The sequence below is a fragment of the Onychostruthus taczanowskii genome, unplaced genomic scaffold, assembly GCF_017590055.1.
Source record: "Onychostruthus taczanowskii isolate IOZ18803 unplaced genomic scaffold, ASM1759005v1 scaffold22, whole genome shotgun sequence".
In the NCBI taxonomy this organism is placed as follows: Eukaryota; Metazoa; Chordata; class Aves; order Passeriformes; family Passeridae; genus Onychostruthus; species Onychostruthus taczanowskii.
In genome coordinates this window covers 11596742-11612830 of record NW_024499462.1, presented here as the reverse complement: position 1 = coordinate 11612830, position 16089 = coordinate 11596742, and the positions used below count along the sequence as shown (strand labels likewise).

General features: G+C 38.5%; 1 protein-coding gene across 2 annotated transcripts in view; it reads left to right on the top strand.

Moving 5' to 3' along the window:
- Positions 1-16089, top strand: part of KAT6B (lysine acetyltransferase 6B) — a 107618-nt gene that overhangs the window by 74596 nt on the left and 16933 nt on the right. For both annotated transcript variants that reach the window (XM_041404717.1, XM_041404716.1), the window contains one exon: positions 435-528. In XM_041404717.1, the coding sequence (XP_041260651.1) occupies positions 435-528 (94 nt within the window). The remainder of the gene's footprint in view (positions 1-434; positions 529-16089) is intronic.

Below are 16089 nucleotides of genomic sequence, written 5' to 3'. Positions count from 1 at the left end.
AAAAAAAAAAAAAAAAAAAAAAGTGAAAACCTGCAAGGACTTAGTATAGCAATTATAGAAAATACAACTTCACCATGTGTAGGGATATTGTAGACCACTTCCATATCCTTGAGAGAATAGTCAGTGAAGCATGAAAATATTTCCCTCTTCTTACTGTCTTTCTCCTTTACAGCATTTAAACTTTATTATGCTGTTCAGACAATGTGTTTAATTTTTAAGATGCCAAGTGGTTAACTAATTAAAAAATATTCTGAAGGGTATGTTTGATACTTCTTCCTTAAAATTAGACATTAACATGGAATTATTTGACTTTGGTACTGAACCCATGCATCTGTTCACCTTATTGGGATATTTTACAAGGACGGTAGCAGGTGCAGGCAACTGCCCACTTCAGCAGTGCTTTGACATACTTGATCTGTTTCTCCTTCCCACAGGAAAAGCTTTGCCAGCAGAAGTACAATGTCTCCTGCATAATGATCATGCCCCAATACCAAAGGCAAGGATTTGGAAGGTTTCTCATTGATTTCAGTAAGTGAAGTGTTTTATTTACACTTGTGATCCAAGGAGCTGATGGCTGTTCTATGAAAGTGTAACATATGAAACTTTATTTAACTCACTCTGTTGTTTTTATCAATAGATAATGGGATTTCTGTTTATATTTACATAGGATAGAAAACCTCCCTGAAATTAAAAACTTAGTGCTGCTCTGTTATTGTACTCGAGGAAATTGAGAATGGATCTCTCGGCAGTAATGTTAGCTCACAAAGCTATTACCCTGAATGAATTGTCTAAATTACTTTCAATTTTGCTTTGCTCATTAGTATAAGAAGAGGCAATTATTTGTGATTATAGCTAAGAAGGTGTTAGTCTGAGGCATTCTCTCCATTCTAATATTTCTAGCTTCTGTCTTTTTGTAGGGGGAAAAAAAAAAGCTTTAATTGAAAAATTGCACCATGTAAGAAAAGTATTTGGGTTTTTGTGTTCATCACTTTCTTAGTGAAAATTGTTACCAGAAAGGGTGTAGGTGTTAGTGGCTGTACACGTACTTGCTGCTTTATTTTGCTGAGCTGCCTGACCTGTTAGAAAACTTCAGGCTGACTTGTTTAAATATAGATTTGTTATTCCCCAAATCTTTTTGTATAAGGGAACTCCAAACAAAATTATCTAAGGAAACTTCTCAGTTGAGTGTCCTCCTTATTCCTGAATCTATCTTTCTACTGTAATTTAGGGAGAGGATGATAAGGAGTAATTAGTGTATATTGTATGTGGTTGCTTTTCACTATTATGTTTTATAAGGCCCTGTAGAATTACATGAGGGTAGAGATAGTTCAGATAATAGGATTCCTGCCCTGAAGGTGTATGCAAGAACATTAAAATGCAAATAATAATACATTGCAGTGTAACAGCAGGACAAAGACAATCATTTGTAACTGTAGAGTTTTCAAGTTCTGTTCTTGCAGTGTTGTACCCAGCATGACTGTGCTAGAGTGTATAAAGATACTTAGTATGTCCCATCACTGCATGGCTTTATAAATAGCCTTCACTATACCCCTGTGAGTTAGGTAAAAATGGTTCTGGACCACTTAATCCACCACTGAAATGTGGCTGTCACTGGAGTGGAACACAGCAGCTGTTCCATTGTGCGCCTTCTGCAACCTTTTAGCAAAGGCTGTGAGAAGTACCACGTATTTCCGTATTTCTGGGTCTGTGGAGAGAACTTTAAGCTTGCTTAGGTAGAAAAATCAGCCCTGTTTTAGGATTAGAATTTTTTTTTTTTTTGCAAAGGAGATGAGCTCTTAAGTGGGCACTGGTAAGTGCTTCCAGGCTTTTGCTTTGTTTGTTACTCGGTGGTGTCTCTCTCCCTCTCAAAAAAAGAAACTACTCTCAACAAATGTTATTTTGGTTGAGTTTGCAATGGTTATAAATACAAAACTCATGGCACAGCCATGACACACGTGGATTCCACAGAAGGTCAGGGTATCAGTATGCTGTGTCTCTCTGGATGTGTGCTCTACTACTGTGCTTTGTGCTGCTCAATCTGTGAAAATCAATAGGGTGTTCTGGCCTTCTTGTCCTTTGGAAAAATCTGGAAGCACGTAGGGTTTTTTGAGTCATTAGGCTTTATGTATAACTTGCTTGGAGCTTATCTGGTGCTATTCCTAGACCTTCCTCTTTGCAGATACGTTCAGGTCACAGGTGTGGGCTGCAGCTGTACAAACTGGGCACAGGACAGAGACACCTTTAGCTTCTGCTGTGGCTACCAGACCATCCACTTCAGTAGCACACAGGCAGTCCTTCAGTACTTCCCCTTTGTTTTCTGGACAGAGGTTCCCTTAACTAACTGGGAATCAGACTGTTTCATTTGCCAGCAGAATGAGGAACCAAGAGATGACTGAGAAAGTCTGGCTCTGTACTGAGAGTAAGGTGCAAACTACCTGAAAGGTAGTGAGGGAACTGCTTGTGGCTGTTTTTCGCTGTATGTAGAAGGGTAGGGAAGACTTTCAAGGCTAGTTTTTCAGTAATGCATTTGCATCTTTTTTCAGGAGGGAGGCTGAATCCTATGAAATGGGGCATAGCTTCATTTGAATTAGTGACCCCAAAACCTTTTTTACAGGAAAACACTTCAGAATGAATTATTTACTCTTTTTTGTGTAATTTGATGTGTTTCTGCCTTTGGACTAACTCCCATCTTCTTTGTGCTTTACTTTGCTGTTCACTTGTGATCTCCTGAGTATAAATTGCTCTAACTGGTCTGAGAAGATGCAATATAAAACCCCCCCAGTTATTATTCTAAACTTGAACAGACCAAGTTTATCATAGTTTAAAGCATTCTTTACCAGTGACATTATCTAGACTGTCATGTTCTCATAAAGTCATAGCAAGATAAATTTTATGCTCTGAATGTTAAGTCTTCATTTGTTATGTGGGTAATGCTTGTAAACTGCTTTGTTTTGAAATCTGTGAAGCAGTCACTGGTACTTGTCTTTTTTTATAACAGTAACCAGAACAGTGTTTAGACTATAATAATAAAAACGTAACTGAGCAAGTAATTTTCAGAAAATGATAGTTACAAACCACAGAAGGGAATATTTTAAAAACTGTGTGCAAGCAGTTGACTGCTCACATTATTTTGTATGTATCTAGACACTTGATAGGCTGGAAAGAATACAGCCTTTAAGCCACTACACAACTTCTGCTTTGTCAGCAGTCTGCTGAAAATGTAGTTTGTGGTAAAAATTTGCCTCTTTTTTTGGTAAGTAAAATGCATTTGTTTGTTCAGATTGTGATGCATTCTTTTGTCTTGAACTAATTTAATTTTCACAGATGAGTCTTCTATGGTCATGCTATAACTAGCAAGGGAAAATAAATTCTTTCATTTTGCTAAGGGAAAAATAGGTATCTGTCTTCTGACCACTGATTTTTAGTTTTTTCACCTTAACATTTCGCTAACTACATTTAAACTTACCTGTGTTTCATACCCAAACTGGTAATAGCAGTATTTCTTACTCTGTAGACACCAATATAAAGGTCTATTGGTCTGTCTCTTCAGGAATCTATAATCTCACCTATGGGAAGGAGGAGCTTTTAAAAGAGGAAATTAACTCTCGTGAGAAGCAGGCATGCTGTAAAATGCCTGAATTTGCTACTCTGATTGCCTTCAGCAATAACTTAATTTCTCGTTTTCTGTATGTCATTCATCATTTAAATAGAAATGTTGTTAAAATTAAAAAATATGCTCTGTAACTGTGTTTTTAAAACCTGGTAAGATTTTTTTTTATTATTAATTGTGGGGAAATTAGAGATTTTGACTGTGATAGAAACTTGTTGGGCTGTTTAGAAATTGGGAAGAGTTTAGTTACAAATATTTTATTAAATGGTTAAACTATTGATTTGTAAAATTGAAGACTTGATACTGCTTCATTTTGTTTAATTCACTCTAAGACAATCAGTTTAACCTGTTCTATTTCTTGAAGACAGAATGGTTTACATGAAGTCTGCACTTGGTTTACACCAAGTATGCTTTATTAAATACTATTTTGTAACAGTTGGTTCATTTTTCACATAGGGATAGGGATCCTGATTTTCACTTGGAGTGTAGCTAACATAAGAAGCATTTCCTGAAAATGAATAAGGGTCTTAATTTGCTTGTTACATTTATACCTTTCTGCCTTTTACAGGACTGAAAGCTCCTGCCAAACTTTTTGGGTGTGGACTGTTCGTTTTGTTTTCATTTCTTTGTTGTTCTTGTATTCTGTGGGATTTACAGGATTGTGATTACAGGGTTTTGTCTGAGGGAGAATAATTGACTTCTTCATCCATCTTTTATATTTGCTGCAAATAAAGTTTTTGGGCAAGTAGACTCCAGCTGAAGTTGCTCCAACAATGAAGCAGAAAGCAGGCTGTATTGCCTAAGAGCCCGTAGTGGGTTTGTTTGGTTTCGAGTCCCTCTGCAGGGATGCACAGCTGTGGTTCCTGTCCCAAGGACTGATGGGGTGTGCTTTGGGTGAGCCTTTGGCTGGCCCCTGTCAGCTCAGGCTGTATTGCTGCTGTGGTGGGACAGTGCAAGCCCTGAAGCCACAGTGTTGTAGCTTCTCTCTGTGCAGACCCATTTCTTTTATAAACTTTACCAGCTCCTCTATGGAAGACATTTTTCTTTGCTTTCCTGATTTGAGCTCTTGCAAAGCCTGGGATCTTCATATGCTTTCTATTTCTATTCATTAGACTGCAGTGCCAGAGCATACTATTATTTCTTTATTTGGCATATCTAACGGAGTTCGTTATTACTAGAATGAAATACAGCAGTATTTCATATTTGTTTCCTGTAAGTTTAAAGTTGTCTTTTGATTCATACTTCTTCGCAAAGCTCATCTTGTCACAGTCTCACATTTCTGCGTACTGGATTGCAAATTCCATGCTGGAGGCCTAGCCAGCAGCTGGAAGAAGAGAAATGCATGTGACTGTTAGGATAAACCTTTCCAACTGTGCTGGCTAGGATGTTGACAGTTCATTTGCATTACAGTAACAACTGGGCTTAATGCTGAGGAGTAAAGTCCTTGGTAGCCTTTTGTTACTTATCTTGGGGCTGTTTCTGGTCCAACTGATTGTAGCAGTTTCTGCCTCCCCTTCAGAATTCCTTTGTGTTTTTTTGGTTTATCTGTTCATTGTGAAATTATTATTCTTGCTCAAGAGATGAAACATTTAAGGATGCTGGGATTCTGTTTGGGCTAAATGCATTCTTTGTTTTGTGGGTTTTTGGGTATTTTTTGGTTCATTTGTCTGTGTGGGAAAGTCAGTGCTAACTTTTTAAACTTTCCTATCACTTATTGCATGCAACTTGAAAAGGCTGGAGATTTTTTTTTTTCCCCCTAAGCTTGACTTAACCCCTGATTCATCTTTAGGATTTAGGATGTGTAGCTCAGACTTTTTTTTGGTGAGAAAACCATAATAAGGAAAGACAATTCAAGTCTGACAGTGGAAGAAACCAATAGAATTTATATTACTTGAGAACTTCTATTTTGATGTGGGAAAATCGGCTCTGTTAAGTGTCCTTGTTTGCTCACTTCCCCAAATCTGGTATGTTTCTTGGTCAAGTGTTAGTTTCTGTTTATTGTTCTGTTCAAACAGGTGAGTAAATCTTCAAGTCCTGATCTGCAGAAGCAGCAGGGCAGCAGCAGTAATAGCACTGCAACAGGCTATGGTACAGCACCAGGGAAGGCAAGTTTCCAAAGGATGAGAGGAACAAAAAAATTTACTCTACAAGTAAGGGAAAACTATTAATGAAAAGTTATTTCTTTCCTCCTGAATGCTTTTCATGAGTAAGTATCAGAGCCAGTGGTAGAGGAGGTTAGTGCCATTAGTGATGTTTTATAATTGGTAACCACTCTTTTGCTGGTTAGTGACAACATTCATTAGCCTACATTGCTTCTTAATGGTTTTTATTTGTGGTTCACAGTTTGAAGAACTTGACTGAAGATCTGGTACTAAAGCTTGTTTCTTTGCTCTCAGTCCTGTCCTCTTGACTGGAAATATCTACAATCTCATGTTCACATTAACCATTTAGGGACTTTTGAGCACAAAAGGATTCTGGGCTGAAAGTGTGTGGGGAGTTAGTACAGATGTCCTCAAAAGTGTTTGCTATACATGATCCTGTATGCACTTTCCTTGAGAAGTGAGGGATGGTGATGAGGCACTGAATAGGCAAAAAAAAAAAAAAAAAAAAAAGAAGCATAGCTTTGTAAAGTGCATTCTTGAATTGCTTCCAGTTTGCACTTGTTTCAGAAGATCTGCATCTCTCTATGGAAATGTGGAAGATGTTGAAGATGTTCACTGCTTAGTGCCCAGTCATGCAGAAGTGGTAAGCATTGTGTGTTGAACCCAGAGAATGGCTGTAGGCAGAGAAGCTTTCTGTCCCGCAGGTGTCTACAGGTAGCATAAACCTCTAGTGATGAGAATGGGAGCAGTGTGTTTATTTCTTATAGCCAGCAGTTTTGAGGTACTTTTGAAACAAGCTGAAAATACTGCATTCCATGAAACCTAGGTTAGTATTCAGGCACAGTTTAAGGAGACTGAAAAGGTAAGATTTTCTTCTGGTGGTTAGTGCAGTTTTGTTCTTCCATCAAGTTTGTTAAAAAGCTGGTCTAGCCTGTAAAATCAATGTTTCTGTCAAAGGAAAAGATCTGGGTTTCTGCCAAGCTTGAAGGTGAGCATACAGCTCAAAAATAAAACCCTTATTTTTAATATGCTCAATTCAAACAGCATTTACACTTCCAGGATCAGCTAGTTATTTCCAACTTCCTTGTGGCTCCTGTAATTGAAAAGCTCTGTTTTCTGATATGGTTAAAAGGTTATTTTTGATTAAAAGCAACAATTCCTTTTAGACAATTTTGAGCTTAGTTTTCTTACTTGTGTGCATTACTGTGTCTTGGGTTTTTGCCGTATCTTCAGGAGTCAGTCTAGATTTCCATGGCTAGTTGGACGACAATCTCTTCTTCTAGTTTCATCTTCCAAAGTGGCTTTGTGGTGTTTTAATGTATCAAGAAGGTTTGAAAATGTTGCTGTGCCAAAATATCTATTTTATAACTCACTTAGCTGTGGTTCTCACTGTAGTGTTTCCAGGCTTTCTGCTTTAACAGCAAATTAGGCTGTTCTACTCCTTTGTGGAAACCGGAAAAGCAGTGATTTTTTTGTGAAGTACCATGTTTGTGCAGCCATCCAAAAAAATCTAATTGAGCAAAACTTAAAACTAGTAATGGACTAATATGTAGCCTCTCATTTAGGGCAACATATTGCTGGTAGGATACTAGCATTTGGGAAAATGTCAACCCTGTTTGGAAGATGAATAACCTTTTTAATACAATAAACATGATAATAAGTGGTGGAATAGAGTAAAAATGCTGCCTCAGGTTTTTACAGGGCCTCTGAAAATCTAGTATATCAGTAAAGAAGAACCTCAGAAAAGGTGAAAGGCTTCCTTGATTGAAGTGTTTTCATTTTTTGGGAGGAAGCTGGAATGAGGTAAATGAGCAAAAGCCATTACAGTATAGAAATGGTGTGATTTCGTCTTTAAAGCATACTTGGAAATGGTAACAATGGCAAACTATTAACAAAAAAGTGCTGTGAGGGCAAAAGAGAGGAGAAGTAATGAAAATGTTTTTCTTCTTTGTTATGATGAATTCACGCAGTTGATTTGCATTGCCAAGTCGTACCTGTAGACTTCTCTTAAAGTAACATGCTAAAGAGGATTTTAAACTATTCAGATGGAAAGAAGACATAGATCCTGAACTGAGAAAACTTAACTTCTTTTAATAATTAGTGAATTGACTTCTGGAAAACAAAGCAATTTTTTTAAAAAGTGAAGGTGGCTGATATAATGAAACAAATGTGTTAGGAGAGACGAGAGGAAGTGTGTTCCCATGTGTGGCATTTAGGTTGTGGTGTGCTTGTGGGAGTGCTGAGAACCACTGTGTGATGCCTGCCTGCAGTTTAGAGCTAGGCCTGAGCTGCAGGAGGCTGGAAGTGGCTGGATCCACTTGTGTGCTATGTGTTTATATAACAGTGATAGTCTTAATCTCTTTATGAAAAATAATTTGTTGGCCAGAAAGTGATGTTTTGGTAAACCTGCTTTAAGGCAATCATATGGATTTTTTTTTAATGTCTAAGTACTTTAATGAAAAATTTATATGAAGTAGAAATAGCATTTGAAAAGTTAGATTGTCTGTGAAATTATGAACACATTCAGTAAACATCTCTTGTACTGTCATTTTCCAAAATCTGATGTTAAAATGTTCTACAGTTTGCCCTAACAAATACTGAAATATAACAGAAATACAGTCTAGGAATAACACACTTTTTAAAAAGAGTTGTTCACAGCCATGCTTTGCTGTGGTCTGTAAACAGAATTGAGGTGGGGATGAAGTGGGACCATGGGGTTTTTTTAAGACAAAATTTACTTTAATTAAAAGCATTTCCTTTCTCACATTACCATCCTGAAAGTACTGTTTTGTTACTGCTGGGGCTGTGGCAAACAGTGGATGGTGAAAATGCGAGACCAAATGTGGAGAGAAGCAGTTTGGTTTTTTTAATAGGCTTTATTGCCAAGGTGTATTCTCAAGCTACATTTATGAAGATTTAGGGATCAGTGTAAAACAGCCTTCTTTTGTTTGTTAAACGTGATGGCCCAGTTGAATCATTGTGTGCTGTGGAGTTTTCTGTGCCTGAGTGACTTGTGTACCCCAGTACAGAACACTGTGTCAGTCTCCTCATTGTTTTATTGTTTTGTGGTGATGTTTACAGGTACACTGTGTCCAGATGAAAGGTTGAATTACTTTTCTTTTTTTTTTCTTTTTTTTTTTCTTTTTTTCCCTCTTTAGGAATGAATTTAAAGTGTCTGTACTAGCTGTAAATCTGTGAGGGAGCCTGACTGCTGCTGCTTATTTTCTGTTCTTTTCTTGATGATTGATTATGTTGCTGACCCCAAGGCTTGAGTTTGGCCTCTCCTAAATAACTAATAAGGAGCATTCTGTCAAGCTGAGATTTAGATGAGGGGGGAATGAAGATGGATTTTGAATCAAGCTTAGTTGACTTAAGATTATTCCAAGAAAATCAGCCTCTTGGGATTTCTTGGCATCACTTCTATATAGCTTTAAGACACTGTACATTTATCAGGATTGCAAAAGAAAGCAGACATGTCACTTCAGATACAGAAGCTAAGGCTGTTTTAACTGAAGAGCATCTTTATTCCAGATAACATTAAAAACAGTGAAAAGGCAGGGCTAAACATGGTAAGAATGCTAGTAAGTATTTTTTGGACAAAGCTGTATTTATAGGGCATTAGTGAACATGGAAAGCCATCTCCTGAAGACTGGTGACTGAAAACAGATTTTAAGTAATGCATCTTTAATTATTAAAATTTTTACAGAGGGTGAGGTAGCCTGGGAGGAAGACATATATTGTCTGAATTTGTAGGGTTCAGGTTAGGAAAACCAAGCCCTGATAAAGCTAAATCTGCCTGGGGACATTGAGGGAAACAAGAAAAATCTATAGGTGCATTGGTGATAGGAGGAAGAATAGGGAAAAATGAGCCCTGTCTGGAAGGAAATGGGGGACCTGGTTACTCATTATATGAGGAAGGCTGAGGTACTCCATGACTTTCTTGCTTTGGTCTTCAGCAGTGAGAACTCCAGGCCCATGGCCCAGGCAGTAGAAGGCAAAGGCCTGTCATGCTGTTGTTAAGGCACAGAGAGAGCCTTGTTGCTTCCTTAACAGATGTCTTGTTTCCAGTACCAGCATTTTTATCAGTCAGTTCTACTTACTTTTAAAGAAATTTTATTTTTCCCTTGTTTGCTGCTGTTTTGAGTCACAGTAGATATTTAGTAGATTGCTGTATCTTGGGCTTAACTTTTTGAAGTGTGCTGTAATAGGTACATTTGTGTTTGATGCTTGGTAGGTAGTGTGCCCTTTCTTATGCAATTTCTGTATATGTTGACTAACCAGGTATTACCATGAAATTTAATAATAACCTTCTTCACCTGTTGAGGTTTTTTTTCGTCTAAATCTTATTTGGTTAATTCCCTGTTACACAGCATGCTTTAGCAGAGCAAATGATGAAAAGCAGTGACATTTTGCTGCTCCCATCAGACAAATACAGCTTGCATCTTTTGTATCTTATGTGTCATGACCACTGACCTGAGCAAACTCAGTACTTGCAGTGGTTTCTTAGATGTGTCTTTTGGCTTCTCAGTATTAAACTCCCTGTTTCACTGTTGTTCATGTTGTTTAGTACTGCTAGGCTGTCCTTTGTAGGTATGAATAAAATAATAATAGGAAAAGCTCTTGGGTCTGGAACTTTATCTACTCTAAAACCATCCCTGATACATTTTTGGTCCAGGGCATCTGTCACTTTCCAAGTGTGATAACAATCTTCCTGAGCCATGAGTCTGGGAGGATTATGTTAACAGCCAGGTTAACACCCCAGCTGAGAGTCAGAGCTTAATGGTACGGACGCCATCTGTCTGTTCTGGTTGGCCTCAGTGCCATATAAAGATTCTGAGAATATTCAGTGTACGTGTTATGTTAGGCAAAACCTCCTGGTCCATCTTCCTGTCTTGTCAGTTGGGTCTTGTAGAGGTACATAGGGCCTGTAAGAAGGCAAGCAGGTAATGTCTAATGTGCACAGGAGATATATTTACAACCCAGTATTCATGTGCTGTCAGCAGTAAACACCAGAAGGTAAAGGCAGTTCCTGAAGGGAGTTCATTCAACAGTTACAGTTGTATAAACAATTTACTTCTCGGTGTCATTTATTGAACAGTTTTTTAAATGTAAATTTAAATAACTTAAGGTATTGCTTATAAAACCAAGAACAATACAGAGTTGTTAATGATCTTCTAAGCCACTTAACCTACTGACAAATTTATTCATTCAATTGGTATTCAAGACTGATGCCCTCTGCACATACAAGTCTTGCTTTTAAGGGTACTTCAGTTCTCTTTCTCTTGCTTATGCTTTCACTCTGTTTATAAGTAGTCCACTTCATACACAGAACCTCCACTCAAGGGGGTTACTGGCAACTGGCACAGGTAAAATAACTGTTAGCAAATTAATTCACTCAAAGGGTGCCTTTTGTAGGTCTGACTGTAATGCAGTCATCTTTACCTTTCCTTTTATTCATGAAGGGCATTTGTTTAGCCCTAACCTCTTCTGTGAAGCTTTCTATAAAGGAGCTAAAGGTTTTTGGGCCTCCTGTGTTGGGTTTACTTGAGAATGTGGAGAGGAATGAGAGCTGGCATTATTTCTTGTAACAATAATGAGAGAATCTTTGGCTTACTCTGTTCATCATGAAGAAAGCTTTCCTTTAGTCTGACAAAGAAAAGAGAATGTAGCAGGTTGTTCAGTGATCTGAGCATCTCAAGTTACAGCTAGTCTTTTTTTTTTTTTTTTAAATAGTGTTTGTGTGGATCTTGGGATTGGGGTCGTTTGAAGCCGTTTCAAAAGTGCTTTCAAAGAGGGTACTAACACCTATTTAAGGTCCTCTATCTTTGACCTTCTTCCCACTGACATAGATAAGAACAGTTCAGAGGCGCACAGAATAGTTATGGAAAAAATGGTATCATGAATTACAGTTTTAGGAATTGTAAGTCTTAATAAGCTCACACTTTCACCTCACCTATTTCTGCCTTCCACTCATGGTCATACCTCTGAACTTGCAGCATTGAGCTGACCTATCTGTATTGAACTGTCCTGTCTGAATACTCAGCTGTTTTGATATTTCTGACTACCCTTTTGAACCTGTGTCTTCTCAACTTGTTCATATAATATCAAAACAAAGGATGTGATGTTTTGTATGACAAAAAACATTAGCTCTTGGGATAGCTTGAAATGTCGGTTTTAGGTAAATCTTCACTTTAGATACTGGTGTATTATTAAAACAATTGCTAGTACTTGCTGTTCTTTCAGATCTTTGGCTTGATACCGAACATGACATGGAAACTCACAAATTCTTCCCCATCATACTAAAGGATTTATTTTACTTGGTTCTGTTTCAAACAAAACAAACTTTAATGGAAAAGTGCTTGATTCCATCTGTCTGAGTTTGGTAATTAATTGGCGGGGGATGGCCTTTAAAGAGATGGAGGAGAACTCTGAACATTCAAGGGTAACAGCTCACAGGTTGCTTGCTTCTTTTGTTCTGGATGGAGTCTCATGAGTGTTTTCTTCTGACACAAATATTAACAAAATATAAATAGGAGTTGAATAGTGCTACTTATGTAAGGGTTAGATTCTGAGCACAAGCTATTGCATAGGACCTTCCACAAAGTGTTGATTTGGGAGTAGGGGTCTCTAAGAAGCAGATTTTTAAGCTGTTTCCAGCTCCCAGCAGTAGTTGAATTTTGCTGTGACCCTCCTGTCTGCTCATGGTTTTCAGCTGTGTATTGGCATCTTTCAAGTGTGTGTCTGGAAGCTTTTCATAAGTACCTTGATTATGTTTTCTGTAGAAGAGTTACTTCAGTGGTGTTGAGTTCACTTGGCTGTGTGTGGAATTGTATGTAAAGGTTGGTATGTGTGATCCTGATGTGCATACATAAATATGAACCCAAGATTGACAGGTTTAAGTTAGGCTGTGCATGGTAAAAAGTTGTTATCCTTTTAAATCAGACTGAAGTCCAGAATGTTAGTGTTACTTAGTTACATGGTATTAGTTTATTTTGCAGATTTAGTGTGGATGTAGTTCTTAAAAGATTTCTGCTGTGAAGGCTACATTCAGTCTAAAATTGTGTAAAGATCAGTAGACTAAAATCTGTTCTTGTGATCCAAAAAACTTGCTCTTATTTGACTCCATTTGTATGACCTTCGTACACAGCTCCTAGCCCTTTGCCCTCCAGCAGCTCTTGCCAAGTGTGATGTTTTTGGTCTGACTTCACTGGCAGATAGACCACATCAGTGGGCTTGATTGCTGACTGCTTAGCAACATGATGACATCAATAACCCAAATGATTCAAAGTCTTAATTACACGTATTGTTGCTCTAATTTGTTTATAGGGCATATTCATGCTAGATATAATACTATTTGATAGAAAAGTGGTGTTTAAAATGGGCAGAAATGCATCTAGAATATTAATATTAAAGCACAGATGTCTTAAACCCTTCTCAGCCTTTGTCTGGATAGAAGTACATAGGAAGTGCTCTCCAAGATGAATTCTTCCTAACAGGAGTATATGCTGACTTCTTGGTGGAGTTTCTTATAATTGTCTATCTTAACACTTCATAGAGAGATCCATACTTGCTTTAAGTACTTTTTTCACTTTTTTGTAACAATAGAAAAAGATGCAAATGCAATGAGCCTTGCTGTAATCTCAGTACACTGTAAAATACAATAGAATATTGGTATTAGTTCCTTGTACTGAGCAATATTTAGGCTAAATAGCAGAAAATAGAACAAGATACTATACTTTAGGGCTGTGTGATAGTGGTTAAGGAGAAATACAACAAATATCTTTCCTAGTGCATTTTGAACGTTTTGGAGCACAGCATAGAAGGAAGGGAGCACATTGATGGATCCTGAGTTCAGAAGGTGATTGAACTTTGTAACAAACAGGTGTATGCACCAATGACAAACACATGCAAACCTTACAATTAATGGAACAGTTGGCCCAGAATCAGTTGTCCTGAAGGTCAGAGAGCTGTTAGGAGTTGACATAAATAAAGAGGGTGATGTGTCACAGGCATCAGTTGGGATGACCACACTAGCACATCAGAAATCCATTTGGACAGCTCTTCTAGAGGAATAAATAGCCATCCTGGTCTTGGGCCTGTTGGAGAATGGGATTTTAAGACATAATGTGATTGGAGTGGGCAGGGGAAGGGGGCCCTCTTGTGTTGCATTTGCGATCCCATTATTCCAGTTTCTCGTGTCCTGTAGACAAAAATGTGGAATTAGAAGACTGTACTTTGTCTTTGAGCTGTAACTCACCGGGGTTAGAGATGCAGTGAGTAGCTCATAAGACTGGAGCGCTGCAATAGATGTGTCCCAGTCTCTTCAGGGACAGGCAGGGAAGCCAAGGAGAGGAGTTGTGCTTTACACAAAGGAATTACTTGGAAGCATGGTTCTCTGCTGTGGGCATATGCCTGTCAAGCCTTCAGTATGCTTCAGAATCAGAGGACAAGGCAGCAGCCATTAATGCTGCGCTGGGCATTTGTTATACATAGCCTCATCAAAAAAAGGGAGGAGGATGAACCTTTCAAGCAGCTGGGTGATACCTGCTAGCGAAAGGCCTTTTTTCCAAGGACTATTTGAAACTATTCTGCAAGGACAGCAAGATACTTGGGACACTATTTAGACACAGATTTTGGAAGGACCTGCTAGGGCAAATGCTTTGTATTTGGCAGATAGTAGAGAGATCTGGGAGATAGAGTTTCAGATCCTGAGAGAAATTAGGAGGGTAACTATCAGACTAAGGTCCAGAATTTTATCTTGTTTAAAGAACTGCTAAGTGGTGTCCTCCAAGAGGCTTGCTGTGAAGAGCAAAGGAGTACAGGACGTGTTGATCTCTAGAGACAGTTTCCTTAGACTGCAAAAATGACTTATTCTAATGTTCATGACAATAGCAGGCGTGACAGTAAGCCTGCTGGGCTGCAGGCAAAGTTCCTGACTTTAGCAAAGCCAAATTCTCCAAAAGGCACTGGTATTGCTTACATGTTCAGCAGTTTTAAGCCAAAGCTTGGTTGGAGTTGAAACTGAGAGAGGTGGAAAGTAACAAAATGTGGAGAGCTCTTAGATGTATTTGGACAGCCAAAGGAAGAATAAGGAGGACGTGGCCCTGCTGATGAATGGAATAAGCATGGTGTGACAGCAGAGGGGCTTGGTGTGGATCTCAGAAAGGATCTGAGGTACTCTGTACTTTCTTGGCAGGACCTGTTCTCAGGTGTGACAGAATTTAAGCAGCAGAGTGAGATGCCCTCTTTGCTAGAGGAAGATCGAGTTACAGAGGACTTAAGTAAAATGGTGAGATTGGCCCTGGAAAAGTGGCTGACATGACTCCAACACCTCTCCCCACTGTCTTTGAGAAGTCAGTGCAATTGGGAACATGCTCAGTGACTGAAGGATGACGAATGTTACATGCATCTTTGAGAAACTCAAGGAAGATGAATGAGTGAAAGAAATGGTTGTCCATCACAAAGGTTATAGAGCATATGACTTGGTGTAAGTCTAATAACATAGGTCTGTATAAATTCTGTCTACAGGTATTCCCCTGTGTTGGTTGTTAGCATTACATTGCCTCATGATAGGAGAGCTTTGAGGTAAGCTTCAGGAAGTTTGGAAGTAAAGTGCTGTCAGCAGGCTGTCATTTAGGCCCTGTCTTGCATAGGTGCATTTTGAAGTGGACTTGATAATGTGGTACTTAACACTGTCAGCTTTCCTGCAGCCTATTTATAGGATCAGTGGTGTTTTCCTATTGTTAGTATAGCTGGCCAGGTGGAGAAAGATGAAATGGAGTTACACATTGACTGCAAATCTGTGTAGCTGTTCAAATGAATTTGATTGCAGTGGCCTTAGTGCATGGCTGGAGAGCAAGGTTGTCCTTTAGAATGGCACACTGTGCTGTCTGTGTTGTCCTTGGTTCAGTTCAGCCACTGGCAGCTCGCTGCTGTATCCCAGCACACACCCATGACAGGCAAAGGGAAGCTGCTGCCACTTCACCTTATTATAGCTTGCTGTGTGCTGTAGCAGCTCAGTAGCTGTTTCATGACTGACAACCTGACACTTGTTCTAAGCTATGTCATTCCTGCTTGTGAGTTGAAACCTGATTTTAAAATGGCCTTTCTGCGCAGGCTATGCTTGAGGAAGTTTGGAATCATTTGTTTGCTTTTTTTTGTTTTGCTGTGAGGCAAATTACAGTGGCAAAACAGACTCCTTGTTGGAAGCCAGATTAACAGATTTGAATTTGCTTCTTCATATGATCTATTCCTCACTCTGATTCTCTGTCATTACATATTACAAGTACACAGTCTGATTTTCTGGGTTTAAAAATGATTGGAAGATTATTCAGAAATGATAATACATTTGTTTTATATGTATTTTAATACATAAAC